At 44.2% G+C, this 27709-nt stretch overlaps 1 protein-coding gene and 1 long non-coding RNA gene across 4 annotated transcripts in view; one reads left to right on the forward strand and one right to left on the reverse strand.

Moving 5' to 3' along the window:
- Window positions 1–1787, reverse strand: part of NPEPPS (aminopeptidase puromycin sensitive) — a 68280-nt gene extending 66493 nt beyond the window's left edge. The window contains exon 1 of one of the 3 annotated variants that reach the window (XM_059670781.1): window positions 1386–1786. In XM_059670781.1, coding sequence (XP_059526764.1) covers window positions 1386–1649 — 264 coding nt within the window. In that variant the 5' untranslated portion in view covers window positions 1650–1786. Of the gene's footprint in view, window positions 1–1385 lie in introns of all 3 variants that reach the window. The other 2 variants (XM_059670782.1, XM_059670783.1) reach the window with 2 other exon arrangements.
- Window positions 1788–2150: 363 nt separating this feature from the next.
- Window positions 2151–26564, forward strand: LOC132218912 (uncharacterized). The gene is made up of 3 exons (XR_009449319.1): window positions 2151–2363; window positions 8961–9199; window positions 24018–26564. It is a non-coding gene; the product is annotated as an uncharacterized LOC132218912 (long non-coding RNA).
- The last annotated feature ends 1145 nt before the right edge of the window (window positions 26565–27709 follow it).

Here is a 27709-nt window from a genome sequence, read left to right on the forward strand (position 1 = left end):
AAATTCGAAATCACCTGACTTTCACAGGGTTAAGTTTTGCTTTTTGAGGCAGCCAGACCCTAGAGTCCTCGTGCTTTCACACAAGTGCCCCAAATGTGACAGTACACTTTTTAATTGTACACTTTTAGGCATATTTTTAATCTGCGGCGGACTCGGCTTCCAAAGACAGCTGCCCCCTTTCAACTCATTCAAACACTCCTCTACATCTCTTTCATTTCGCCGCTATATCCACGCCCTGTTCTTTAAGGCTGAGGCCTACGGATCTTTCCTCCTGACTGCAGTGGGAAGAAAAAACAGAAACAAACTATTTTGGCCCTCATTCTTTTCAAAGAAAACTGCTACAGTTCCCATGTTGCATTACAGACTTCACATAATGCATCACGTAATAAGGCATCACAATGTCTCCGGTTCAGGACCTTTGTAGGGCATCAACATGAATGGTCTCCAAAATCAAACAATACTTCCGATAATGCTGCAGAGGGTGTGTGTGGGGGGGATGGGGGGAGCATGATTCACCAAAAACTGCAACCAAGAGTAATGGAATATTTTCCCCAGTGGAAGGCTAAACCGATAGCTTCTTTCAGGGGCCGGGGCTGCTGCACAGCCATCGCTGTAGCCATAAATCCACCTGCTTGGAGGGCTGCACAGCCAGCAAGACCGGAGGACCACCGGAAACGGGGTCCTCCTGCAGCTTCTCTAGGGGTTCGGGGAGAACCGGCGCCGCTGCACTGTCACTTGAGGCGAAGGGGAGGGGGGAGGGGCGGACCATCTCGGAAACCCAGCCCCTGGGCCGGAGCAGGCGGGGAGAACTCAGCCTGGCTGCCCGGGATTAACATTCTCCTTCTCGCCCTCTCCCCGCTTCTAGAATCTCCCCTCCTCGCCAACGCGCGGCGGCCGGGGGAGTCCCCGATGGCCGCCCCGGCCCCAGTGTCCCCCGTGGGGCGTGGGCAGAGCCACAGAAAAGAACTGAGTCAGGAGGTCGGGGCAGAGCGCGCACGATGGGAGCCCCGCCGGCCGCTCCCCACACCCGCCGGCCGCTCCCGGAGCGCCTCCACGCCCGGAGGGGCCGGGGATCGGCGGGGATGCCCCGCACAGGGGTGCGGGCCCCGGAGGGGCAGCCGGGCCGGGCCCGCCGGCTCCCGCAGCCTCCCCGCAGCGCGGCCTGGACCCCAGCCCGGCAGGGCAGGGCAGGGCCGGGCACCCCGGACCCCCCGCGCCCCGCCGCCGCCCCAGAGGGGCGCGCCCGCCCGGGACCCAGCCTCTCGGGTCCCCGGCCCGCGGCGCCCAGGCCCGTCCGCCAGCCCGGCCCCCAGCCCAGCCCGCGGGCGCGGCCTAACTAACTGCTGGCCCGGCAGCTCGCCCCCGGCGTCCGCGGGTCGCCGTACCTGGGCGGCGGCCTCCAGCTTGCCCTCGAAGGTGAAGTCCAGCAGGTCGGGCTTGAGGCAGAGGCTGTAGTTGATGGGGGAGACATCGGCGGGCAGCCTCTCGAAGGGCCTCTTCTCCGGCATCGCGGCGAGGCCCAGGCTGTGGAGGCGGCGGCGGCGGCGGCGAGAGGAGCGGCTGAGAAGGAGAAGGAGGAGGGGAGGAGGCGGAGGGCCGAGGAAGAGCAGGCGGCGAGCGAGGGAGGGGGCGGCGGCTGCCAGCCACATCCACCGAGCGCGGGCGACCGCCGGAGGAGAGCCGCCGGGGGTCCTGGGGGCTGGCGAGAGACCCGGCCCGAACGCCAGGGGCCGGGAGGGAGTCTATGCGGGCGGGCGGACTGCCTACGGGGAAGGGGGCGGAGGGGAGGGCAGGGGAGGAGAGCCTGGAGGGAGGGAGGGAGGGAGGGAGGGAGCGAGGGAGGGAGGCGGTGGCAGCGGCGGCCGCTGCGTGCGCGGCCCCGCGGGCCAGGCGCGTCCCCGCCGGTGTGCGCGTGCGCCGGGCAGGGGGCGGGGCGGCGCGGGGGGCGGGGGGAGGGCGGGCGCGGGCGCGGGCGGGAGGCTGCCGGCAGCGGCGCACCTGTCAGCGGCGCCGGGGCCCCGGACCGCCCGCTGGAGGAGCCGGGAGGACGCGACCGGCAGGGCGAGGTGTGACCGCCGCCCCGGCCGCCCCCCTGCGCCCCGGCGGCCGTCGGAGATGGAAGCCTGCCTCGTCGGTCAGTGCAGTCAGGGTCAGTGGGGAAATAATTCAGAGCGGGAGTTTTGCCCCCGGGCCAGCGGGAAGCCGGTCCTGTTTTAAGTAGCGACTTGCAGGGATGCTGTGAAAAATGGTGTCAGAAAACTTCTCCTAAGTCCACGTTACTGAAGCCAGGGTGATTTGGACCTTTGAGGGAGTGATTTCAAAAAGTTAGATGTTTGTTTCCGTGATTTAGTGTTCAAAATAAGGTATGTTTTACCTTTCTCCATTTTCATCTTTGTTCTTGCTTTTTTAAAAAAGTAAAAAAAAAAAAAATTTTTTTTTTTTTTAATCCCTTTCCCAATTGTGGCCTCTTGAAAGGTAAATTAGCTATGGCTCCCTCAGTTCTGTAGCTACCTAGCAAGTTAAGGAATATATATATATATATATATATATATATATATACACATACATATATATATAGTATAAATATATATTAATTATATGTATACACTTTTAAATATTTTAACGTGTTAAGGACAAGATTCATCCATAAGCCCCTATGCTTTTATAGGCCCTTCTCATGTAGACCCCTTAATTTCCAAATCTCAGTAATGAAAGTTGTACTGGACCAGTACTGTACAAAATAAATATCATGTGAGCCAACTAGCTTCAAATTTTCTATTAGCCACATCAAAAATGTATAAAAAGGAAAAAGGAAACAGGTGAAATTGATACATTTCAACATGTAATCAATATAAAAACATGAATGATATTTTTCCTGTACGGAGGCTTTGAAATCCCGTGTGCGTTGTACATCGGCAGTGCATCTCAATGCTGATGAGCCACATTCTGGACGCCCAGTAGCCCCGTGTGACTGGTGGCTGTTGCATCAGACAGCACAGTCTTGGACACTGGGCTTGCCCTCCTACCCTCTGCATCCTACATAGCTTTTAAGACAGACTGAAAGCCTTCAATCCTTTCAAACTAACACGTGAGAGGGGGCCTTTTTCACATGGGTGCATATCTGTGATCACTTCTGGGTCCTAGAAATACTAATAGATTAGTAATCTACTTAGCTAAAAATGGAATAATAATGTAGTGAGTGCTTACTAAACACTTTTTATGTATTAACTAGGGGCCCGGTGCACGAAATTCGTGCACTGGGTGTGTGTGTGGGGGGGGGGAGGGAGTGTCCCTCGGCCCAGCCTGCCCCCTCTCACATACTGGGAGCCCTCAGGTGTTGACCCCCATCACCCCCCAATCGCAGGATCGGCCCCTTGCCCAGGCCTGACGCCTCCGCCAGAGGTGTCAGGCTTGGACAGGGGACCCCCATCTCCCCCTGATCACTGGCTCTGGCCCCCGCCCAAGCCTGAGGCCTCTGGCTCAGGAATCATGCCTGGGCAGGGGACCCCCATCTCCCTCTGATCGCTTGCTCCACCCCCCACCCAAGCCTGACGCCTCTGACCCAGGCTTCAGGCCTGGGCAAGGGGACCATCATATCCCCCCAATCCCCGGCTCCGCCCCCCACCCAGGATTGACGCCTCGGCCAGAGGAGTTGACCCTCATCACCCTCCGATCACCAATCACCGGATTGGCCCCTTGACCAGGCCTGAGGCCTCTGGCAGAGGTGTCAGGCCTGGGCAGGGGACCCCCAGCTCCCCGCGGTTGCAGGCTCCGCCCAGCTGAGGCATCTGGCCCAGGCAGCGGGGACCCGCAGCTGAAGCGGCCCCGCAATCGTGGGCTCTGGGCTCCGCTTTAGGCCCAGGCAAGGGACCCCTAGCTCCTGGGACTGCCAGCTTCGACCGTGCCCAGCTCCCATCGCTGGCTCCACCCCTACTTCCTGCTATCACTGGCCCGGGCGGAAAAGGCACCTGATTCTCCGATCATGGCTGGGGGGCAGCTCTTAGCTCCCCCCTGGGTTTCCAGTCACTGTCAGTGGCAGGGGGCTTCTTCCTGCTTTCCCTTTCGCCTCCCTGCATTGTGCCTACATATGCAAATTAGCCGCCATCTTGTTGGCAGTTAACTGCCAATCTTAGTTGGCAGTTAATTTGCATATAGCCCTGATTAGCCAATGAAAAGGGTATCGTCGTACGCCAATTACCATTTTTCTCTTTTATTAGATAGGATTGATTTACTCCTTTCAACAACTGTGTTAGGTTGATAGCATTATCCCCATTTTACAGATGAGAAAACAGGCACACAGAAATTCAGTGACTTACCCAAGGTCATAGCTAATACATGGTAGAGCTGGCAGTAGGACCCAGTCTGTCTGTCTGTCTGTCTCTCTATCTCTATCTCTATCTCTTTCTCTCATCTCCTAGAAAATTTTGCAGCAATTTCCCTATTTTTCTAAGTCTCCCATTTTGATTTATTCTAATATATCTGTATCTCAGCTTCTTAAAAAGTTATTTTCATTATGCAGGAACCCGTAAGTCTCTCTTTGGTCAGCTAAAGAAAATTCAGCTTATCACCATGTAAGGCTGTCTGTGAATTGTCCTTACCATTTTCTCAGACTTGTTTCTTCCTATCCTTTAATATATATTCTCCAGTTTTAGCAAGCTAACCTGTTTACTATTTGGCCCTTACAGCTGGCTTATTCTCTCTTCCCTACTATGCTCATGCATTATTGCTGGAAAGACCTCTTGCTCCTTCCTCCCTTCCTTTAAAACTCACCTTTTCCAGAAAGTCCTCATTGACTAACTCCATCCAGCTCTAACCCACTTAGTCATATGGGGCTACTGGGCATCCAAAATGTGGCTCGTCAGAATTGGGATGCGTGGTCAACGTAAAAAGCATACTGGATTTCAAAGCCTTAGTACAGAAAAAATATCATCAGCTCCCAAGTACTGGCTTTTGCTGACTTATGTAAATGTGTTCTGTAGTTACATTTTAAATTTGTTTTTATATGGATATCTTTTCAAGAGGTACTACTAGCAAGAGCGTGGCTTCTAATTATTTTTGTAACTGTCAGTACTCAGCCTTGCACAAAGTACAACTCAGTTGTTATTGACCCAACTAACCACTTGACCAAGAGAGAGTATTTTATCCAGCCTGTAGCTTTTCCTTTCTATACAAGATGTGTGCCTCACAAGAAAGCCTTACTCTGTGAACCTGACTAGAGGCCACCATTTTTTATAAAAAACAAAACAAAACACACACAGAAAATGATTTTTAAAACAAAACCAAAACCAAAAGAAATAGTAGGGCCATAGGCTTCATTGCAGCAGTGCTTGTGACCCTATTGAGGAAAAGTGGCGGGGAGAGGGGGGAGGACTTAATTGTCCCAATCTCTAGTCCCATGACTCAGAAGGTTCTAATGCAGCAAGTCAAGAGTAAACCCAGACTTACTACCTACAACTTGATATAGGCAGTGGTCGGCAAACTGCGGCTCGCAAGCCACATGCGGCTCTTTGGCCCCTTGAGTGTGGCTCTTCCTAAGCCTTAGGAGTACCCTAATTAAGTTAATAACAGTGTACCTACCTATATAGTTTAAGTTTAAAAAATTTGGCTCTCAAAAGAAATTTAAATCACTGTACTGTTGATATTTGGCTCTGTTGACTAATGAGTTTGCCGACCACTGATATAGAAGAATTGAAGGTTGCATATAGTTCCTATAATAATATATTTTTTAAAAGACTAGCTAACAATCTCACATATGCTCAAGGCAGGCTTCTCTGGAATAACTGAAATGAAGGACATATGTACTTTTGGAAATTCACTTCCCTTAGAGAGGGGCGGGGGGTTGGAGAACTGGGTGGAAAAGGTGAAAGGATTAAAAAGTACAAATAGGTAGTTACAAAATAGTGATGGGGATGTAAAGTACTGCATAGGGAATATAGTCAATAATATTGTAATAACTATATATGGTGCCAGGTGAGTGCGGAAATATCAGGGAAAACACTTTGTAAAGTATATGATTGCATAACCACTATGCTATACACCTGAGACTAATATAAAATAATATTGACTATCAACTATAATTGAACCCCCTCCCCCAAAAAAAGAATGAGAGTTGAACATGTTCTATACTTAGATTGGGGTGGTTGTTGCATAGCTCTTTGAATTTGCCCCAAACCATTACATGGGTGAATTTTAGGGTATATGAATTATATTTCAATAACGATGTTTCAAATATAAAATAAAATTATGGTGGATACCCGATAGTATAATATGATAATATTAGGTCCAATAAACAGCCTTTGATTTAAAAAAAAAAAGAAATTCATTTCCCTCCATGGTATTTCAGAAGGAGTGGGAAAATCAGTAATGTGTCAAAAAGTTGTAAGTCCTACTAATAACAGATTTCTAGGCATCTCTATTTAGAAGCCCTTGAAAATCTGCAAATGAAAAATCTATGCAAGTTGTATACTTTAATAAAAAGTTAAAAAAGGAAAAAAGGAATCAAGATAATCCTCATCTTAGGCCCTTTTTGTCTTTAGCTTTCGGGCACTAGTCTGAGAATCTGATCTCATAGTTTGAATAATATCAGTGACTTGTCTATGACCTAGATCAAATCTTATTAATTTCTCTGCTTCCGTTTCCCCATTGGTAAAGCAAGTAAGGTGCATAATGCTATTTTTTTTTTTTACAAGAAAGGTATTATTTTACCTGTGGTTTGGGGGCTTCTCACAAAAAACTATAATGTTCTCAATATTAGAGTGCTCTTCATAGCAAGCTGTAGATAGTGAGTTGGTGTAAAGGATATATACTGGAAAAGCAAATGTAAATCATTGAAAGAAATGTTTCAAAGCAAAGAGAATATAAAGGAGTTGGGTTAGGAAGCCAAAATATTCGGGCAAGCCCTGGCCAGTTGCTCAGTTGGTTAAGAGTATCGTCCTGATACACCAAGGTTTTGGGTTCAGTCTCCGGTCAGTGCACATACAAGAATCAACCAATGAATGCATAAATAAGTCGAACAACAAATAGATGTTTCTCTCTCTCTCTCTCTCTCTCTCTCTCTCTCTCTCTCTCTCTCTCTCTTCCTCTCTCCTTCTCTCTCAAATCAATAAAATATATCTAGCTGAAACCGGTTTGGCTCAGTGAATAGAGCGTCGGCCTGCGGACTGAAGGATCCCAGGTTCGATTCCGGTCGAGGGCATGTACCTGGGTTGCGGGCACATCCCCAGTGGGAGTGTGCAGGAGGTAGCTGATCGATGTTTCTCTCTCATCGATGTTTCTAACTCTCTATCTCTCTCCCTTCTTCTCTGTGAAGAATCAATAAAATATATTTTAAAAAAATAAATAAAATAAAATAAAATATATCTATATATATTCAGGCAGAAGGGAAAGACACACTAGCTGTAAAACATTGAAAGGGGAAAAGAAAGATGTGGAAGAGTTTGGAAAACTGTTATAAAACCCACCACATTAGATCAAAAATAAAACATTGCTGTTACTACTTAGCCTCCCTGACTTAGAAAGTGTGGCCTTCAATGTCAATGTCAAGCCTGGAAATCAAAACTATAATTCCACTAATATGAATCTTACATGCGGAAGATGGTAAAGAGGTTCCAAAAACCAGGAACACAAAAAGTTGGAGAGCAATCCATAGGAAGCTGATGCCCCAAGATCCCAACCTTCTGCTTCCTTCTCTGTAACTTTAAATGGCTGTTGGGATGACCGTTGGAAATGTGGAGAGTAGATGGAATGTTGCCTACCTATCCTGTGTTCTTCATGAAAAGCAAGTAGATTAATTCCATATGCTTTAGCCCTGGCTGGTGTGGTTCAGTTGGTTGGACATGTCCTGTGCACTGAAGGGTTGCCAGTTTATTCCAAGTCAAGGCAGCTAGCTACCCGGGTTTTGGGCTTGATCATGCAGGAGGCAGCGGATCATGTTATGCTCTCACATCACTGTTTCTCTTTTTCTCCCCCTCTTCCTTCCTCTCTCTAAAAATTAATTTAAAAATCTTTAATAAATAGGTAAATAAATAAATAAAATGTATCCTATACAGATGAATAGCAACTATATATGATATAGCAGGTGATACGTGTGTGTATATATCTGTTATGCATATACATATATATTTGAAGTTGCCATATACATCCACATATGGCCAAAGAAAGGTTCTCAGAGTTGGAAAAGTTTTATTTCTTCTGGTATCTTTCCATCAGGAAGTTGAAAAAGTCATAGGTTTCCACCTGTCTTACTTCCTTTCTAGCCCCTTCGCCCCTCCCTTTTTATTTCAGTACTTCTGCTTCCTTTTTCACAACCACTACCCCGAGATTATTTACCAATCCCAAGTGACTGGCAACTCCATGACTAAAGCCAGGCCCTTTGCTGGTGATCTTTAAATTAAGATGAACCTGTTTGGCTCTGCCCTCTTAAGAAGGGTTAGTCACTAGAATCTTGTAGAAAGTGAGTTCGGGAGCAAAGCCAACACCCCCTTGCTGCAGGCAAGAATGCATATGTCTGTGTCTGATGCGTGGGTCTCTGGAATGCTGCTACATTTCTTGTGGAATCCCAAGTTTTTAAAGGTTACAGTATTTGGGAGCTAGCATGCTGGAATTGACTTAGCACTGATGTTGCCTTGACTTCAAATCCAAAAAATAAATAAGTGAGGGCTCAGGCTGAACCAGACCAGTAGAGTAGGCAAGAGGATTGGAAATCTTAGAAGCTTGCCAACAGTCAGGTGGCCTCAGTTTCTCCACCCTTGGCTCTATTTCTGTTTGCTTTTGAAATTCCTGACAGCAAGAATTTACATCAGAATTAGTTCTCACTCAATTAAGCCTAGCAAAGAGAATAGTTTTTAACCTCTGGCCAACCCTAGGTTAAGGGTGGGGTGCAGAAAAGAGACCTAAGACATTAAGGCCTGCCAACTTGGTCAAATCACGTCTTACAGGTTGTGATTTTTTTTTTTATACAGGGTGTGATTTTATGAGAGCAATTTGCGTTGGAGTTTTAGCCACATATCTTAAATAACAGAGGATGAAAATCTTCCACTTCCAGCTTCCCTGATTTGCATATGAATCAAGATTAATAAACATTTAAAAAGTGTAGGAGAAGCTATAAAATTGACTTATGGCCTGCTTATGCACAGGACTGAGCCAAAAGTCATCTTGTCCCCAATAAACTAATAATACTGAAGCTGAAGAGAAACTTAAGGTAAGCATGGAGGACCCTTTCATTTTCAGATATTCTGCATTTTCTAGGGAATAGTCTCCAGTATAGAGGCTAGCCTTTGGCATCTGGTGACTTGAAAAACAACGCCACCTAAATGGTAACATCTCTATATTGTGAACTGACTCAAGAAGAAGCCAGAGACAAAAAGCAATTCAAACTGCTTATATTCTTTAGTCCTGGGAAGCTGTGCCCTCAGATTTCTAGATATGGTCTATTTTAGTTCAAAGTGTGATCACACTGTATAAAATATACATTCACTGAGAATGAGACATAGCACAGATACGCTAGGGACCTGACATCAGGAATTAGGGCAGGCCAAAAAAAAAAGACAAAATTCTTTAGGCAAACAGGCACAATTCAAACATTCAAGAGGGATTTATATTTTTCTTGCCCCGAACAGACAGTAACTATGATGTGGGAGCCACAGTTTTAGGAATTCTATATCAGGAAACATCTATGTACTTTTGCCAAAGTGATTCATTACTGTCTCATCTCAATGTAAAAGGATATCAATAGGTGGAATGGAAGGTGACAGAATCAAAGGAATTAAAGAGGAGAGGAAAAAGTCACTATTTTACAGAAAGTGTTATTCTTACTGTCTGATGGAGTAAATCACTCTTTTTTTAAATATATTTTTATTGATTTCGGAGAGGAATGGAGAGGGAGAAAGAGACATATTAATGATGAGAGAGAACCATCAATTGGCTGCCTCTTACACGGCCCACACTGGGGACTGACCCTGCAACCCAGGCATGTGTCCTTGACCACAATCGACCCGTCAGTCTGCAGACTGACGCTCTATCCACTGAGCCAAACTGGCTAGGGCAGTAATTTCTTTTAAGGCCTTTGTTTTCCATAACTTTCCCCCCGCTTCCTGGTAAAGGGACAGAGAAGTCCAATATGCCATATTACAAATACTAGGATTCAAACTTAAATTTTAAGGGTAGGCATAATAAGTGAAAATGAGTTCCTTTTTCCTTTGTTCTTTTTTAAAATATATATATATTATTGATTTTTTACAGAGAGGAAGGGAGAGAGAGTTAGAAACATCAATCAGCTGCCTCCTGCACAGCCCCTACTGGGGATGTGCCCGCAACCAAGGTACATGCCCTTGACAGGAATCGAACCTGGGACCTTTCAGTCCAGCAGGCCGGCGCTCTATCCACTGAGCCAAACCGGTTAGGGTGCTTTGTTCTTTTTCATTATTGTTCTAGGGGCTTCAAGTAAGAGGACCAGAAACTGACACAGAGCAGAGATAGAAGCAGTAATTTGCCCAAGGTTAACTGCAGAGCTGTGACAAAAGCCATGATGAGTAGAATTTCTGACTCCTATCCTTGCAGTTGTAGGTAACTGTCAGAGGACAGGTGTTGATATATTAGTGGGACTACTTGCCCTAGATTTTATCAGACAGTCCTGGTTTCACATTATTCCCCACCTTTGTCATAGCCATGTACCTGTCCTAGAAATCCCAATATTCCAACATTTGAGTTTAAAGAAAATGAAAGAAGAATTGTGTACCTGGGAGTCAGAGCAAAGAGAGCACATGATAGCTGGTGTCAAGGGCTGGTAACAGGAAGGAGACAGAAAGATCTGATTGCTAGAATAACCAGGCAGCTCAAATGAAGGTAATAGAATCCCACGCTGCAGAACATCAGCTGATGCTGAAAGGAATGCTCTCTCCATGAGTGCTTAACGCAGACTCAGAGCAGTATTGCTGTTTTGAACCTACCTCTGGAGCACGAATACTCCAGCCTCCATTAGAAGCAGGCTTCCACCTTGGCGATCTGACATACCAGTAGTATGATGAGTCCTATCAAACAGAACCATGGGGATAATCCCTTAGTGAAAGAGGTGGGGGATGAACTTCATTAGAAAAAAAAAAATACGTTTTCATGAAGCAAATTTGAAGTCCTCCAACTGCTTTACAAAATCAGGTCTGTTCATACCTCACTAAGATTAGCAAACCTAGCAAGAGAAACAAGTTCTCTAGGCTAGTCCTGGGCTCTTAGGCCCTATACAAACAAACCCTAGAGATCCTATTGAAGTATCCTCTTTATTTAGTACAACTAATCCATTACAACTCTAAATAAATGGAAACACATTTAAATGTTTTTCAAAGTATTTTTCGGTGTGAAAGAGAGAGTAGAAACCCATGGAGCAGAAGAAAGGTTCAATTCTTCTCTTATCATGACCATTGCTAACCTTTCATTCCGTGTAGTAACCCTTAAGACAGGTGGGGGTCTCTTGTTCTACAAAGCAGACCAAGTAATTCTCCCCTAAGTACAGGATACCTAGTTAAATTTGATTTTCAGGTAAACAATAAATAGTTTTTTAGTATAAATATGTCTCAAATATTTCATAGGACATGCTCATACTAAAGATATGCAATATTTGGGGGGTATACTTATACTAAAAACTATTCATTGTTTATCTGAGACTCACATTTTATTGAACATCCTGTATTTGTATTACCTAAATCTGGCAACACCACCAGTGGTCTGCATTCAGATTTTGAAGATGGCAGCCAATGACTTTGGAACTGTTTGGTTATATAAAAAGGAATTTTAAAATAGCTTTGTGTGGTCCTAATCATTTTGACTCAGTGAATAGAGCATCAACCTGCAGACTAAAAGGTCCCAGGTTTGGTTGCGGTCAAGGGCATGTACCTCAGTTGCAGGCTCTTCCCCAGCCAGGGCCCTGGTCAGGGCAAGTGCAGGAGGCAACCTAACAATGTGTTTCTCTCACGTTGATGTTTCTCTTTGTCTTTCCCTCTCTCTTCCATTCTCTCTAAAAAGCAATGGAAAAATATCCTTGGGTGAGGATTTAAAAAAAAAATCAATAAACTATTCTTTAAAAAAGAAAGAAAAGAAAATAGCTTTGTGTGTTTTGCAAAACTTTTTCTTGAGAGTTGATTGGCATTCTGTCATGTTTAGGGTTTTTTTTTTAATATGTTTTTTATTGATTTTAAAGAGAGAGGAAGGGAGAGGGGTAGACAGAAACATCGGTGAAAGAGACACATGGATCAGCTCTCTCCTGCATGCCCCCTCCTGGGGATTGAGCCCACAACCTGGGCATGTGCCCTGACCAGGAATCTAACGGAGGACTTCTTGGTTCCTGGGTCAATATTCAATCACTGAGCCACACTGGCTGGGCATGTTTATTTTTTTAGGCTATGAAACCCCTTCAAGGACTTTCTTCTGATTTTCGTACACCCCAAGGTATTAATCTTAGTGGAAAACAGCATAGTTTAATGTCAACTGGCTCCATTAAAAAATCAACTTGTCTCGTCAGATATTTCAAATGCTTTAAATACTTTTTCTGAGATTAAATACCCATGTTCAAAATAGGGTGGTGATTGTGCCATATTTTATAAGAGAAATTGCTTTGAGAGTGATGTTGGCAAGATTATATGGAGTAGCAGCCAAATGCTAATCTACCACACTGGGAAACCAATGATAGTTTTTTATTTCTTTCTCTCACACCTGTTGCTATATTAATATACTTTTAGTATTTTCACTCACCTGAAAATGATGCAGTCAGACATTATAGACCTGATTCTGCCACTCTTGTAGCTATTACTAGTAAAGCTTAACCATTTTAATGGAGAAGGAAAAAAACTACTGTGAAGAATAAAAATTCACAGGATTTTCATAAGGAGTTTCTCAAAAGAATCTCACATTTTAACATTATTCAGGAGAAGGAAATCTTTTCATAATTATTAATAATTTGGTCCTTTAAAAAAATCATCTCTTCCAACCTGTTTCTTAAACATTTATTGCTACTGTGTACTACTCTTGAGTGTATGTGTCTTCTTTTATAGACAACACTAGAGGCCCAGTGCATGAAATTCATGCACGGAGGGGGCGGTGCAGACTCTCAGCCCGGCTTGCATCCTCTAGCAATCCAGGACCCCTCAGTGGATGTCGGGCCTAAACAGGCAGTCGGACATCCCTCTCACAATCCTGGACGCTGCATGTACCAGTGACCATACTTTTCATACAGGTAAAAGGCATCTTGCTGTTGTATGGGCAGCTATATTTTTTGCCCTGATTATAAAAAGCAGTTCATAGCATGATCCTTCTGAGGCAGTAGTACCATTTTCCCCATCTTATGGGTGGAAAAACTGAAGCAGAGAGAAGTTAAGTAATTGGCGTTGTCACACAGTTATGAGGGTCAGAATCAGGGCTGATCACAAAAGGTACAAGCCAGAGTCCATGCATGGCATCGCTGCATCATCCGGTGTTTTCAGTGTTAGAGTAGCCTTGCCAGGTTTTAATTTTTATCTCTAAGAGACTCTTCCCAATATATAGGGTAGGGTTCCTAGACCTGGCCGGTAACTGGCCATCTGTGGGGCAACCGGCGGGCAGGGTGATGGGGGGTCCGCTGGCACCTGCCTTGGCTTGCAGCCTGGCGCCGCTCGCTGGCCAGCCCTATCCCCCACTGCCACATCGCCTCCCTCTGCGGGGTGACCAGCGGGCAGGGTGATGGGGGGGGCCCACTGGCACCTGCCTTGGCTGGCGGCCTGGTGCCGCCTGCTGGCTGGCCTTGCCCCCCGATTGCTGCTTCCGGTTGCCTCCATCTCGGGTGGCAGATGCTCAATGCGTTGACTGTCTGCCCCCTGATGGTCAGTGTCTGTCATAGCGACCAGTCCTTTCACCGTTTGGTCAATTTGCATATTAGGGTTTTATTATATAGGATGGTTTTGATCTACACATGTTGGGTGTACCAGTAGTTCATTCTTTCATATTGCTGAGTAGTATTTTAGGATTGTATGCAACTTTTAGAGAAGAATAAACACCTTTATTACATGAGCTAAGATAGGAGGGAGGAGGATTTATTTGCCTTTCCAGGCCTTCATTTTCCTTGGTAAACCCCAGCTCCTTGCCTCTAGCACGCAGCCATCCGCTTGGCAACAGTGACCTGGTTTTGGAGCGATGCATGCAAGAGACTTGCCTTGCTGGAAGTCCACCTCTAGAAGACTGCTGATTTGGGCATTCTTTTTCCTTTCATCATATTTCTTTTGAATTTTCTTTGATCATCAAAATCTCTGTCTCTTCAGGAGTCAGCTTGGTCCCCTTCTTGCAGTGCAGGGGCATTGCCTAGTGGGACTCGTACCACTGTTGGTCGGTACAGCGTGCTGGCAATGAGCATGATGCAGTTTTTTTACGAGGGTCATGGTGAGGACCAGTTCATGGTTGGATGCATGTAGACATCAATAATTCTTGTTTTGCAGGTACAACACTGAAGCCCCAGGAGAAGTTGTCCACATTCAGCCTCAAGGCACAGTATTTCTTGCTGCCTACTGGCACGCAGACTAGCATGTGTATACAGTGGGGCCTATCTGGGTGTTGTTAGCAGGGCCAAAACTAAGCTCATATTTTCACTCCTTGCGGTAGGACTTTCTCTTGCCCACAGTTTTGTGGCACTTGTTCCAGTTGTCCCAAGAGATGCCCATGGCTCAGTCCCAACTTGAAAAAGGACTGTATTGCAATTTATTTATCCACTTTCTTATTTATAAATGTTTGTGAGCGAGAGGAAGGTTATGAAAACTCATACTTACTATATTTCTTCCTATCATATTAAGGACAAACTTATAGACAGATAGTTATGATAGCTCTTCCCCCCCCACACACATTTGATTGTTTTCTTAGGCTAAGTATCTAGAAGTAAAACTCTGGATCAGAGTGTGAACATTTTTTAAGGCTCTAAAAACACATTGCCAAACTGACCTCCGGGAATGTACCGATTTACAATTTACACTCCTTTTAGCAATATATAAGGACATCTGCTTCCACACCATCCAGCATTATTAGTTTCATTTTCTTTTCATCTTGATTTGGTAGGTGAAAGTGATAGCTCATTGCTGGTTACTTTCCATTTCCTTGATTTCTGGTTAGGAATGATTTCCTTTTTTCATTTTGGCCATATGTATTGCTTTGGTGAATTGCTATGCGCTTTACACTAAGTATTCTTTCACTTATTCCCCCAGGTACTACATGGAATATATGTTATTATTTTCATTTTGGAAAACTGAAAAATGCATGAATTAAATGACCTGCCTGGGATCTCAGTGGCTAGTAACTGGCAGAGCCAGTGCCAGAACAAACCCAAGTCAGTCTGATTCAGAGCAGGCACTCTTTCCTCCTCAAGACTCGGTCTTCCCATTATCTCTTTCTGTGAATTCCAGCGCTGATGTAATTTAACCCCAGGAATGGAACAAGGCTAGGAGGAATAGAGCTTGAGTTCCTATGTAGCGCATCGCTAACAGAGGGTGCCTAGCATGGCCCACTTAAGAGCAGAGGAGTTTCCATCACCTGTTTCACTTAAATATTAAGAACTATTCAAAGACAGTGTTCGCTCTTAATGATTCTCAGAGTCTCCTGACTTTCCAAAAATGCCACCCAAATCCTTTATCTATCTCTGGAACCTCCCAGTGCCTTAGTTTCTTCATCTATAAAATTAAGCGTTGGAGTAAGTTATATAAATGTCAAAGATTATGCTGTATACCCGAAACTAACATATTGTATGTTACTATACTCGGAAAATACATTTTTAAAAAGGAATAAAAAGCTTAGATGTTGGATTAGATACTCTTTGCAGTTCTTTCTAGCTCTTAAATTATTTTTTTTTCTACTAATTTTCTGCAGAAAAAGTTATTATACTTGCCTCCATCAGCTTTGGCCAATAAGGGCTACTACATTCAACAGTTTGTGAAGTTTAGAAAATTCTCCTTAAAAATGTGTTTTCTATTCTTACATACCTTTCCATCCTGACTATCCTTTCCCCCTGATATGGTGCACTATTTTCCAGAGGATCTCTCTCTCTTCCTCCCTCTCCCTCCCTCCTCCTCCCTTCCCCTCTCTCCTGCCCTGGATTTGAATATTCCACTCCACCCAATTTTGTTCCTATGTTGCAACTTTTGTGTTTCTACTGTGCTAGGGTGAGGGACTGAGGCATGAAAGGGTTACGGAATGTGCTAGGGGGAGGGACTGAGGTATGGAAAGGTTACCGGGTCGGGTCGAGATTATGACAGAGAAAAATTGCTAGGTTGTCTCAGAAAACAATGTATTATGATTCAACCCAGCCAGGTGTGACTCTGTTTACCTCCCCTTTGTTCTTGTGAACTTCTAAGGAACAGCTAATGAAATGCTTTGTAGTTGTTGTTTTTTAAACATTATGTGGATTTTGCAATAAAGGATTTTTCTGTACCATTGGTCAGCACTGCAGGCTGCGAAGCCCCTTACTGAAGGGACGCACTGTAGTCAGCTGGCCAGCTTAATAAAGGCTCTTAAATTTAAATTCTGAGTCGGTGGTCTATCTCACTGATTGAACCCATAACACTACTTTCCCCCTCTATCTTTCTCTGGATTCTTTGATGTTTTAATTGCATCTATTCTCTATGTCCATCTCTGTGAAAGCTACAAGATAGTCATAAAGTCTGGAGACATACATAATAGCTTATTTTTTACAGATTGAACTCCCTTGATTACTTCTTCTGGGCTATATAGGTTTGTTCAGTGGAAATGAAAATTAAAGCTAAGTTATATGAGGCAAAGCATCACAGATTCATTTGCAGGAATTGATAGAAACTCTGTAGCACTGTATGCCCTGTAGGTTGATGCATCACATTAACTAAGCATTTCTAATGAGGGACATTATATTGACCATATCATGTAATGTTATTGAACATAGAATATATGATATTGTAATATTCATAAGCCTTCAGTTATGGATGTTCACCTATGTTTCCAGATTTTCTGGCCACTTGTGTTCATCGGTGGATTTTTGTTCTTGCCTTTTCTTTCATTTTGCATTATACATATTTCTTCTTTAGTATGCTCTTCATTAAAACTAGCCCATGTATTAATGATTTAGCTTTGAAGATAAAACCAAATGCTTAAGTGGAGTCTATCAAGAACCAGAAGTTGTAGAGCAATTAAGGTCTATCTTGCCCCGTCTTTGTTTGTCAATGGCCAGAATTTCTGTCCCAATTAAGAGGAGGAAGTTACTCAAGAGAGGCCCCCTGAGCAACACTCAGCATCCATGTAGAAAAATAGTGTATCAGCTACGTCCTTTTTACTTTTCTGGAGCAGTCTGAGAAATTATTAAAGACAATAAAATATATCTCTACAAAGTGCTATTTCCTGAGCCATTTAAATGTTTATTTCTTACTCCTTTCTTTCATTTTTCACAAGATTGAGAGACAAGAATTTAGGATTCTCACAACATAAATGAGAAAGTGGATGTCCAGATAGGTTGTGAATTTCCAAAGCTCACAGTAAGTTGGACCAGATCTGAAAGCAGAAACTGGATCTCTCTGCTGGCTGAGTCTCCTGTCCATGGCGTTTTATACTGCAAGAAGCTGTCTGGTTAATGTAGAGGATGTGGCTTGCTTATTCATGGCTCTTGGAAAATGAACCTTTCTCTTCCTCTCTTCCTTCCTCCCTCCCTCCTACCTTCAGAATACACACACACACACACACACACACACTTCACTTTATTAAATGAGCAAGAGGGGGAAAAAGTCCTCAGTAGCCTGCCATCTGGAATGGCTCAGGTGGTAGCCAGCCACCTAGAAGCAGGGAAATGACTGTGTGGTCACTAGTGATTTCAGTGATTTTTTCCCCCCACCACCAGCTGTCATCACAATTTCCAGAAAAGCTGCCAAGAAAAAGCAGTGATTAGCATTTCACAGGACCCTTTCCCTCCACACTGTTATGGATCTTGGAACTTTTTCTGACTGCTTTTTGCCCACCTTCCCTCCTTGCTCCACCATTCTGGATAAAGAGACAAGGCATTTGACCTCACCTACAGTTGAAGAACTCTACTCTTGAAGATGCTTCCCTTCTGCCAGAAACCCTCACTGAGACTGAGTTATTATTCTTTTCCCTAATCTGGATTGTTTCCTCCAAAGCAGCACCCTTATGGAAAAGCACCTTATTCCTACCTGCCTTCCCCCCTTTCTCCTGTTGAGCCCTCTCGCTCTAAACAATACACTCAGGCCTCTAGCTCTTGAGGCACTTATCACACTGTAGGTAACTAGCAATTGAAGTGCTTATCTTCACTTCTAAGGAATGTGACTTAATGTATCCTAACCCAGCAAAGCGCCTGGCCCATTGTTGAGATTCAGTCAATCTCTGTTGAACAGAATTTGCCTAACTTGGCCTCAGGCACCTCCCGAATTTCACAGTGTGCTGAGTAAACCAACTGTTCCCTTCCTGTCTGGGGAGACCCACCCAAAGACCAGAAGAGGGAGGTCACACCTCTGCAGAGACAGGGGCTTGACTGATGTCCCCCTCTACCTATAATCCAGTGGTTCTCAACCTTCCTAATGCCGCTACCCTTTAATATAGTTCCTCATGTTGTGGTGACCCCCAACCATAAAATTATTTTCGGCCCTGACTGGTTTGGCTCAGTGGATAGAGCATCGGCCTGCAGACTGAAGGGTCCCAGGTTCGATTCCGGTCAAGGGCATGTACCTTGGTTGCGGGCACATCCCCAGTGGGGAGTGTGCAAGAGGCAGCTGATCGATGTTTCTTACTCATCGATGTTTCTAATTCTCTATCCCTCTCCCTTCCTCTCTGTAAAAAATCAATAAAATATATTTAATAAAAAAAAATTATTTTCATTGCTACTTCATAACTGTAATTTTGCTACTGTTATGAATCATCACGTAAATATCTGATATGCAGGATGTATTTTCATTGTTACAAATTGAACATAATTAAAGCATAGTGATTAATCACAAAACAATATGTAATTATATATGTGTTTTCCGATAGTCTTAGGCAACCCTGTGAAAGGGTCGTTCGACCCCCAAAGGGGTCGCGACCCACAGGTTGAGAACCGCTGCTATGATCCTATTCCACACTTTCTCCTCTGCCACAGGCTAAGTAAGGCAGTCCTCAAACTTGTTTTTTCCAGACACATTTGTGGGGGCAGAGCTGCTAATAGAACAGGCTATGGACTAGGTAGGGATCAGGGTAGAGGTCAAAGCCTGAACTATCCTATATAATAAAAGGCTAATATGCAAATCGACCAAACGGCAGAATGACCGGTCGCTATGATGCACACTCACCACCAGAAGGCAGATGCTCAATGCAGGAGCTGCCCCCTGGTGGTCAGTGGGCTCCCATGGGGGTGTGCCTCTCAGCCAGAAGCCAGGCTCACAGCTGGCAAGCACAGCAGCGGTGGCAGGAGCCTCTCCCACATCTGTGGCAGTCTGACCTCCCCTGAGGCTCCCTGACGGCGAGAGGGCGCAGGCTGGGCTGAGGGGCCCCCGCTTAGTGCACGAATTTCATGCACTGAGTCTCTAGTATTATAGAAACCTCTAAGAACGTTAGATTAGAATTTGATATGGATCGACAACGTACTAGATTGATAACCCAAGAGAGGTCCATAGAGGTGGGTTAAGAGTGCTTTCTCTAGCCCTAGCTGGTTTGGCTCAGTGGATAGAGCATTGGCTTCTGGACCAAAGGGTCCCAAGTTCGATTCCAGTCAAGGGCACATACCTTGGTTGCAGGCTTCTTGGGTTGCAGGCTCCTCCCAAACCTAGGCCCTGGTCAGGGCTCATGTAGGAGGCAACCAATTGATGTGTTTCTCTCACATCAGTGTTTCTCTTACCCTCTTTCTTTTACTCTCCCTAAAAATCAATGGAAAAATTATCCTCGGGTGAGGATAAATAAATAAATAAACGGTTTCTTAAAAAAAAAAAAAAAGAGTGTTGTCTCTAGAGACCTGCTATCTAGGTTCAAATAGTATTTGTGCAATTTTTAAACTATGTAACCTTGGACACATTAATCTCAACTTTATCTCTCTATACCTCAATTTTCTCACCCACGAAGTAGGGATAACAATGGTACCTGTGTCATAAAGTTGTTGAAGGGTTAACTAGGTTAATACATGTTAGTGCTCAGTGTTGTTATTACTAAAGAGGATGGCTTTGGATGGCACCAAATTTATGGTGAGGATTTTATGTGCAAATGCAGGGCTGAGGCAGAGTTAAGTAGCAGGGTCTGGAGATAGCAGAACGTCTTTGGATAAACGAGTGCAAAGAATTTGGAGTTTAGGGTGGGGAACAATCAGAGAAGAGAGTAACGTAGAGAAATAGGGAGAGAGGAAATTGTAAAAGCAATTTCAAATTTACAATAGTAGTTAAGAACAGGTATATTTAATTCAAAATTGTTTATGTTGCTGAGATCTAAACCACCACAAAAATAAAATGGTACAATACTCCTTAGAGAGTAATTTGGCACTATCAAAATTAAAATGTATATATTTTTGACCCTTTAATTCTATTTCCAGGAATTTATCCTACCTTGGTACTTGCAAACAGACTCGTGACCTTTTTGCAAAACCAGAGTTTAGGAACCACCACCTGTCTATCAATGGAATACTGTGTGTCCATTAAAAATATTGAGGCAAGGTTATACATATTATACAGTATATCTATGCAATAGAATACTGTGTCCATTAAAAATATTGAGTTATACATATTATACATATTATAGCCAATCTAAAAAAGAGATACATATCTCAGGCAGCGGGGGAGCCTAAGAGTCAATGGAAGCAGCCATGCCAAAGTCCAAGCCAGAGTCTAAACACCTGGAAGAATTTAGAGGCTTCATATTTGGAGCGGCTGGTGGGGGTGATGAGGGATGAGAATCGCAAAGTCTCCCACAGAGTTGCATGGAGGGAAAATCATCATGACAGCAGGTGGGGATTTAGCAAAGGGAAAGGTCCTTGATAATTCTTTAAAAACATCGGGTGTTTGTAAGTCCCATGCAGAAATCTGTAGTTTCTGGTCCCTGGGTGGGCCTGGTTTGCTAAATGCCCCAGGGACAGATTGAGGAAAGGTCCTAGTGGAGCAGGATGATGGGTCGAGGAAAATGAGCCTGGGAAGCTATGGGTGGATAATCACAGTTATGTGGATTTCAACTAGCTTTTCAACTGAGCTCAAAGGATATTAATCAAAAGATCGATATCAACAAAGAGAAGGGCCTCGCTGTCTTAGTAAATACATATATATTTTAATGTTTTTATTGACTATAGAGAGAGAGGGAGAGAGAGGGTGATAGTAACATCCATGAGAGAGAAACATTGATCTGCTGCCTCCTGCACCTCCCTACTGGGGACTGAGCCCGCAACTAGCAACCCCAGCGTGTGCCCTGACTGGGAATCAAACCAGCCACGTCTTGGTGCATGGGTTGACGATTAACCCCTAAGCCACACCTGCCAGGCTTCCTAAATATTTTTTTAAATCAGTGATTTAGATCAGCAATTTTCAACCTTTTTCATCTCATGGCACACATAAACTAATACTAAAATTCTGCAGCACACCAAAAAACATATTATTAATATATATATATATATATATATATATATATATAATTTTATTTTATTTATTTTTTTTGCTGATCTGACCAAAAAACAGGTATAATTTTGATTCATTCACACTGGACAGCTATTGTTGTGTTGGCTCTTGTCATTTTAAAATTTTACAGTCTCAGGGAAAAGAGGTCAGTGCCTCTGACTAAATAATCAGGTATTGTGTGTTTTCAAAATTCTTGTGACACACCGCTTGAACATTGCTGACTAGATGATGATCTCGCTGGGACAGATAATTAACAGAATGGATGATAGAAGTGAGATTTAAAATAATCTTGACAGATTAGAACAAAGTGCCAAAACCAACAAGAAATTTGACAGGGATAAAGTGAAGACTTAAGTTTCGGTTTTTAAAAAAATCAATCGTACAGAAAGGAGAGACTGGCTTGACAGCATTTGTCGTGAAAAAGGTTTGGGTCTCACTAAATCCAGTTCCTTGTCACTGTTTCATGAAAAGACAATGTCAGATTAAGAGAGTTCATAGTCTCACCATGTTTTGAACTGACCAGTGTGACTTCCCGGAAGATATTGATGAATTAGTGTACACCAGTGAGAGGTCAGGTTGGGGAAAAGTCCAGTAACTTCACCAGGTGAGGAAGAACAGGACGAGTTTGGACATGTTAAATATGGGGAAGGGAAGAAAAAGGTGCATAAATAATAGTTGTCCTCAAGTAGCTGTTTTTGACAAGTATAAGGCTAACACTATGAAATTGCCAGTGTTTAACCATTTTGATCCCTAAACTGGCAATTTCGTTTGGTTCAACCTAGTAGAAGAGGATGGAAACTCTTTCTGTAATGCTGCAGAGACAAATGAGAATCAATGGGTGAAAGAGGGAAGCAAAGATTATATCAACATAGGAAGGCGTTTGTCACAATCAGATGCTCTAGAGCAGACTGAGCTGCCTTACAGAGTTCTAGGTTCCTTGTCACCGAGAGAGCCCAGGCAGAGATGGCCAACAGTCTCTTGAGGATATTTAGAATTTTCTGCATTCAGTGGGAGACTCCATGATCCAGCCTGAGTCTCCAGTCTCTCCAGCTGAACTCCACAATACCAAGACAACACTGCAGGCTGCTGGGAATGCCTTGGCCATTCTGGGTTGTCTTCTACGGCTGTGTCTCTGTGCACGTCAATCGTAGAATTTCACATCTCCTAACTATGCACCCTTCAAATTCCTACTCACCTCTGCAGACTCAACTCAAGCGTAGGCCCATCTGAACTCTCCAAATGGTCTGCCGTACTCTCGCCTATGCGCTTGTACCTGCTGCTTACTCTGTAGTGTCACTTAACATTCTTCTGTAATTTTTTGTGGACCCGTCTCTTTCCTACTAAGTGTGTGAGAGCTGCTTGTGGGCCAGAAACAGCTCTTCCATCTTTATATCCCCAGTGTTGGAGCAGATTTTGTAGCTTCATATTCTTTTAATAACATTAAGTGGATGCATAATATTAATATTGGATGTTTTGATTATATATGTAAAATTTAAAAAATTATTACCGATGCATTTTAATAAAATATTAATTATTCAAAATTAATGCCCTTACTATGGGGGATACACATTGATATTTTCTATTTTGTTTTGTTCATTTTTGAAAATAGAAGTCATAATCTAGGTTCCAAAATTAATGTAGGTTTCCAGCCTTATTCTGAAAAACACTGAACTATATAGTCAAGAGCAGGGATTTGAGCTCTGGCCTGGTAGCTCATTTGATTAGAGTGTCATCCTGATACGCCAAAGTTGCAGGTTCGATCCCTGGTCATGGCACATACAAGAAGCAAGCAATGAATGCACAAATAAGTGGAACAACAAATCAATATGCTTCTCTCTCTCTCTCTCTCTCTCTCTCTCTCTCTTTCTCTCTCTCAATCAATCAATCAATTTAAAAAATAAAAAGAGCAGGGGTTTGAATGGAAGATATGAGAACCTAATGGAAGCTGTGGGCCTTCTTGCCAGAAAGATGCATGTGTGCACTACATTGACATTCAATTTCAGAGGCTCCTTGTACCCACTAAATCCTTCTGTGCATCATGGGTTATGAGAGTTTCTTCTAACTTGTATTTTTCTGAGAAGCATGTAGACGTAGGCTAGGAACATCTAAGAGTCACCCATAGAGAGAGCACAAAATTGGAAGGGAAGTGCATAAAGAACAAAGACTAGAGGGACAATGCTGGGGTGGGGCAGGCAGGACAGTTAAGTACATGTGAAAGGCAGAGGAGTGGGGAGCGAAGTAGATCCTGGTTAAGGGTTAGGAGGCAGGAAAGGCGCAGCACCCCTGGGCGCGGAGATTGGGCCTGCTGATCTGATCTGATCTTTCCAAACTGTGGGCTTTCTTCTCTCCTCCCTATGGCTCACTTTCCCTTCCTCCCCTTCAGGCAGCCCTGATGGAAACTCTGAAACTTTTCCTCTTTTCTTCCAGATGGGGAGCTCTGGCAGAAAAAGTGTTCTGGCCCGTGTGCAGTGACGCCGTTCTCTCTGCCAAGGGACCAAGTTAAAATCCGCTTTCCTGGAAACCAGCTCATGTCTTTAGGAAGCATGACCCTAATTAGGGAGAGATTGGGACCTTTGGATAAAGAAGGGATAGGAAAGTATTTTTCAGCTCTCGCTGATATAGTAACTTACAAGGGTAAAATATGAACACCGCCCTAGCCCGTTTAGCTCAGTGGATAGAGCGTTAGCGGGCGGAATAAAGGGTCCCGGGTTCGGTTCCAGCCAAGGGCACATGCGCAGGTTGTGGGCTCGATCCCCAGTAGGGGGTGTGCAGGGGGCAGCCAATCAATGATTCTCTGTCATCATTGATGTTTCTGTCTCCCCTCCTCCCTGAAATCAATAAAGAAATCTATTTTTAAAATAAATAAATAAATAAAATATGAGCACCAACAAATAATTTAAAAATGGGATCTCCTGTTTCTGAGATCTAAACTCAGGATCACAGACTTGATAAGGTCTTCCTTGAATCTTAGGTAACTCTGAAGTGTTTTCAACAACATGTTGAGGAGACAACAGACATATATCTCACATTCCACAGGATATATAGGGAAAGGGACATAAGCATAACACAATTGGTTTCCTATTGCCCCTCGGGAATTTGGGGGTTGTGAGAAGTTCTGTAAAATCCAGAAAGCCCAGGACATTATTATAGTCCACTATTAACATGGCTAAGGGGAAAAGAATGAAACTTGGGTGGGGTTAGGAACCTGAGTTATGTGCCTAGATAGGCCCTGACTCACTCTGTGATGATGGCCAGTCACTTCCTGGCTCAGTGTTCCAGTCCCCCTTTTCCCCAGCCCCTTCGCCTGCCCAAGTAAAATAAAATAACAATTTTATTCTTTCTTACGAAAGTTAAACCTGATTGTTTCTATAAAGCACTCTGGAAAATAGCCAGCCTCTGAGTGTAGCAATGTGAGATGATTTTATTCATTTTATAACCAATGTCCTGGGTGATACCTAAACCATGAGGACTATAAACTTCTTTATTTTTGTTGGAATTCTCAGTTGGGGAGGAAATACATAGGTGTTCCGCTTCCTCTTCTGTCTTCTTCTGGCTTCTGGGAATGACACTGTTGTGTTGCTAAAAGGTCCCTGGGGAGATATTTGGGAGATAACTGGGTAACACCCAACTAGGTCAGGGAATGAGTCAGGGCTCAAGGACTCCATACCAACCTCTCCCACTCCTGCCAGGAAACCTCCTGGGGTGAGACAGAGATGAGAAGGGAGCCAAAGGGGCGGGCCTCACGGCTGCCTGCCCTGGGGCCTCTGGCTGGCTATTTCACCCTAGTTTGCCCTGCAGCTGGACTGCGTCTGCTGACGTGCAAGCCGTGACACACTCTTGCTGACGTGCAAGCCGTGACACACTCTCCCTCCCTCTCTCCTGAACCTCTGCTCAGTCCCAGAAACAGATGGCCCATCCCACCCCACAAGTGACTATAGGAGAGATGAGAAGGAAAGGGAAGAACCGAACCAGGTGGAGATCTATCCCTTCAGAAAACACAGGGCAAAATACAAGAGACATTTGTCTAGGAGGTGAAGAGGAAGTAGAAACTGCATTCTCCTCTGACGAATCAGGATAAGAACAGAAGAGCATCGTGGCCGGGCTGACGCAGATGATAGAACAGGATTGAGAGCTAAGGCTGAGAAGGACCAAGTAATATTAGCCTGAAATCCTGTAAGACTCAAGAGCAAAATGGCAATAAATAAATAAATAAATAAATAGTCACAATTCTTGTTTGGAGGTCCTCAGCAAATCCATCTCTCTCTCATCACCATCAATCCCAGTTGGTGGCAATTCTTAGACCTCTCCTCCAGGACAAAAAACAAAACCATTTTAGGCACCTAATGTCTCCCAGTCACATGTTTCCATAAATGATTTCACGTAGTAGTGCTCACAACAGCCTTCCCAGGCAAGTTTTATTATCATCGCCATTTCACAGAGGTGTACACTGAGACTTTAATCACTTAGAGGATTAAAGTGATTTGTTCATAGAGTTTGGAAGTCGTGGGGTCTGTACCAGTTACCAGAGTCCCCAGAGATTCCATTATACCAAATTGCCTTTGATATAAAGTCAAATCAAGTCAAAAATAGTAGAGATTTCTTAAAGCTCCCAAGAAGCAGTAAGGAGCGGACCAAGTAAAGAGCAATGGGCAGAGATCTCTAACTCTCTAAAGGTAGGTATTTTAAATCCTGGAATTGTTGGCTTTGCATAGGCCTCCCTGCAGTCTGAGATCCCCGTGCAGCCTTGGTACCCTCTAGTGGAAGTTTTCTGCATTCACACAGCTTCCCTTCAACCCCAAAGAGCTGGAGAGCATCCCCAAAGAATGGTCAGCTGGAAGGTACATGTTTATAAGTCCGAGTCCATGGCTGGTACACAGAAGAATACAGACTAAAGGCATGCTGAGCACTTGGTTCACAAGGGGCCCCAAAGGGAGTCCTAGCCAGTGTATTATAAATGAGCTCAGGCCTTTGTGCATTATTTTTTTTTCTTTGTGCATTATTAATAAGAGCTAAATACACATCACAGGAGCCTGGAGGCTTTTAGGGCTCTAGAGAGTGACTTTTTTAAAAAATGAGGAAAATTAGTGGTCAGAGATGTGAAGTGACTTTCTTTAAGGCAGGGTCAGTCATTGTCAGCAATAGTGGGATTCGAACCCATGTCTCCTGCCTCCCAAGAGCCCTTCCCACTGCATCCCACTTTTATATTTATTGACTTTAGACATAAATTGATGTGCATATAAGGACATGGGGTTGTAGGTATAATCAGCAAGTTGTTTTTCCTTCGTCTGCCCAGAATCTATACTTTCCAATTTTTTATTCAACATGTTTATAGAATGCCTATTATTGCCAAACACTACTCTAGGAATTGCTTTTACAGGGTACCCCAGCATATGGCAACAGTTCCCAGGCTCCTGAACCCCGCGTCTACAGCCCTCCTGACACTCCTGGAGCTTCTTCCCCATTTCCTAGTGCTAACGTGGGTCGTCAGATTTCTTTCTGTCTCCCTCCTCCAGCAGAGGTAATCCCTGGGAGCAGAAGTGGGTTAGAAACAGATTACTCTGATCCAGGGGCTTTGTTCTCTCTTCTCTAAACGTGGCTCGTGTGTGTGTGTGTGTGTGTGTGTGTGTGTGTGTGTGTGTGTGTGTGTGTTGGGGGGGCGAGGGGGAGGAGTAGGAGGGGGAAGAGACGGTGTCACAAATAGCTTGAAATTCCCTTTTAGGATTATTGCTTGATTTAGCCAGCTGGGGCGAAAGTGGAGCAAGAAGAGGCTAGGGATTAATTCTAGACCTAGCTTCAAGAGCGGGCAGCATGGGCTTCTTTTCTGGCTGAGCTGGAATGAGCAGTATCTTTTTCTAAACACACCTTTAGAGATAAGGAGTCTGAGGCAGGCAGAAATGGCAAAGGCAAAGGCCTTTGCCCTCAGCAGTAGGGCTGAGTGGGAGGACAGATGAGAAAGAACAACAGCTAGGAGAAGAGAGTCGTGCAGCACAGAAATAAGAAATCACTCTGGACTTGGAAACAGACCTGCCTCTAGGTGGTCTTAGTTTCAACAGAGGTGAGAACTGCTCCCTAGGGGGCCACAGCTAACACACAGGGCTTCCTGGGGATTTCCAGTGCCT

This window comes from Myotis daubentonii, chromosome 16 (assembly GCF_963259705.1).
Source record: "Myotis daubentonii chromosome 16, mMyoDau2.1, whole genome shotgun sequence".
NCBI classification, from domain to species: domain Eukaryota; kingdom Metazoa; phylum Chordata; class Mammalia; order Chiroptera; family Vespertilionidae; genus Myotis; species Myotis daubentonii.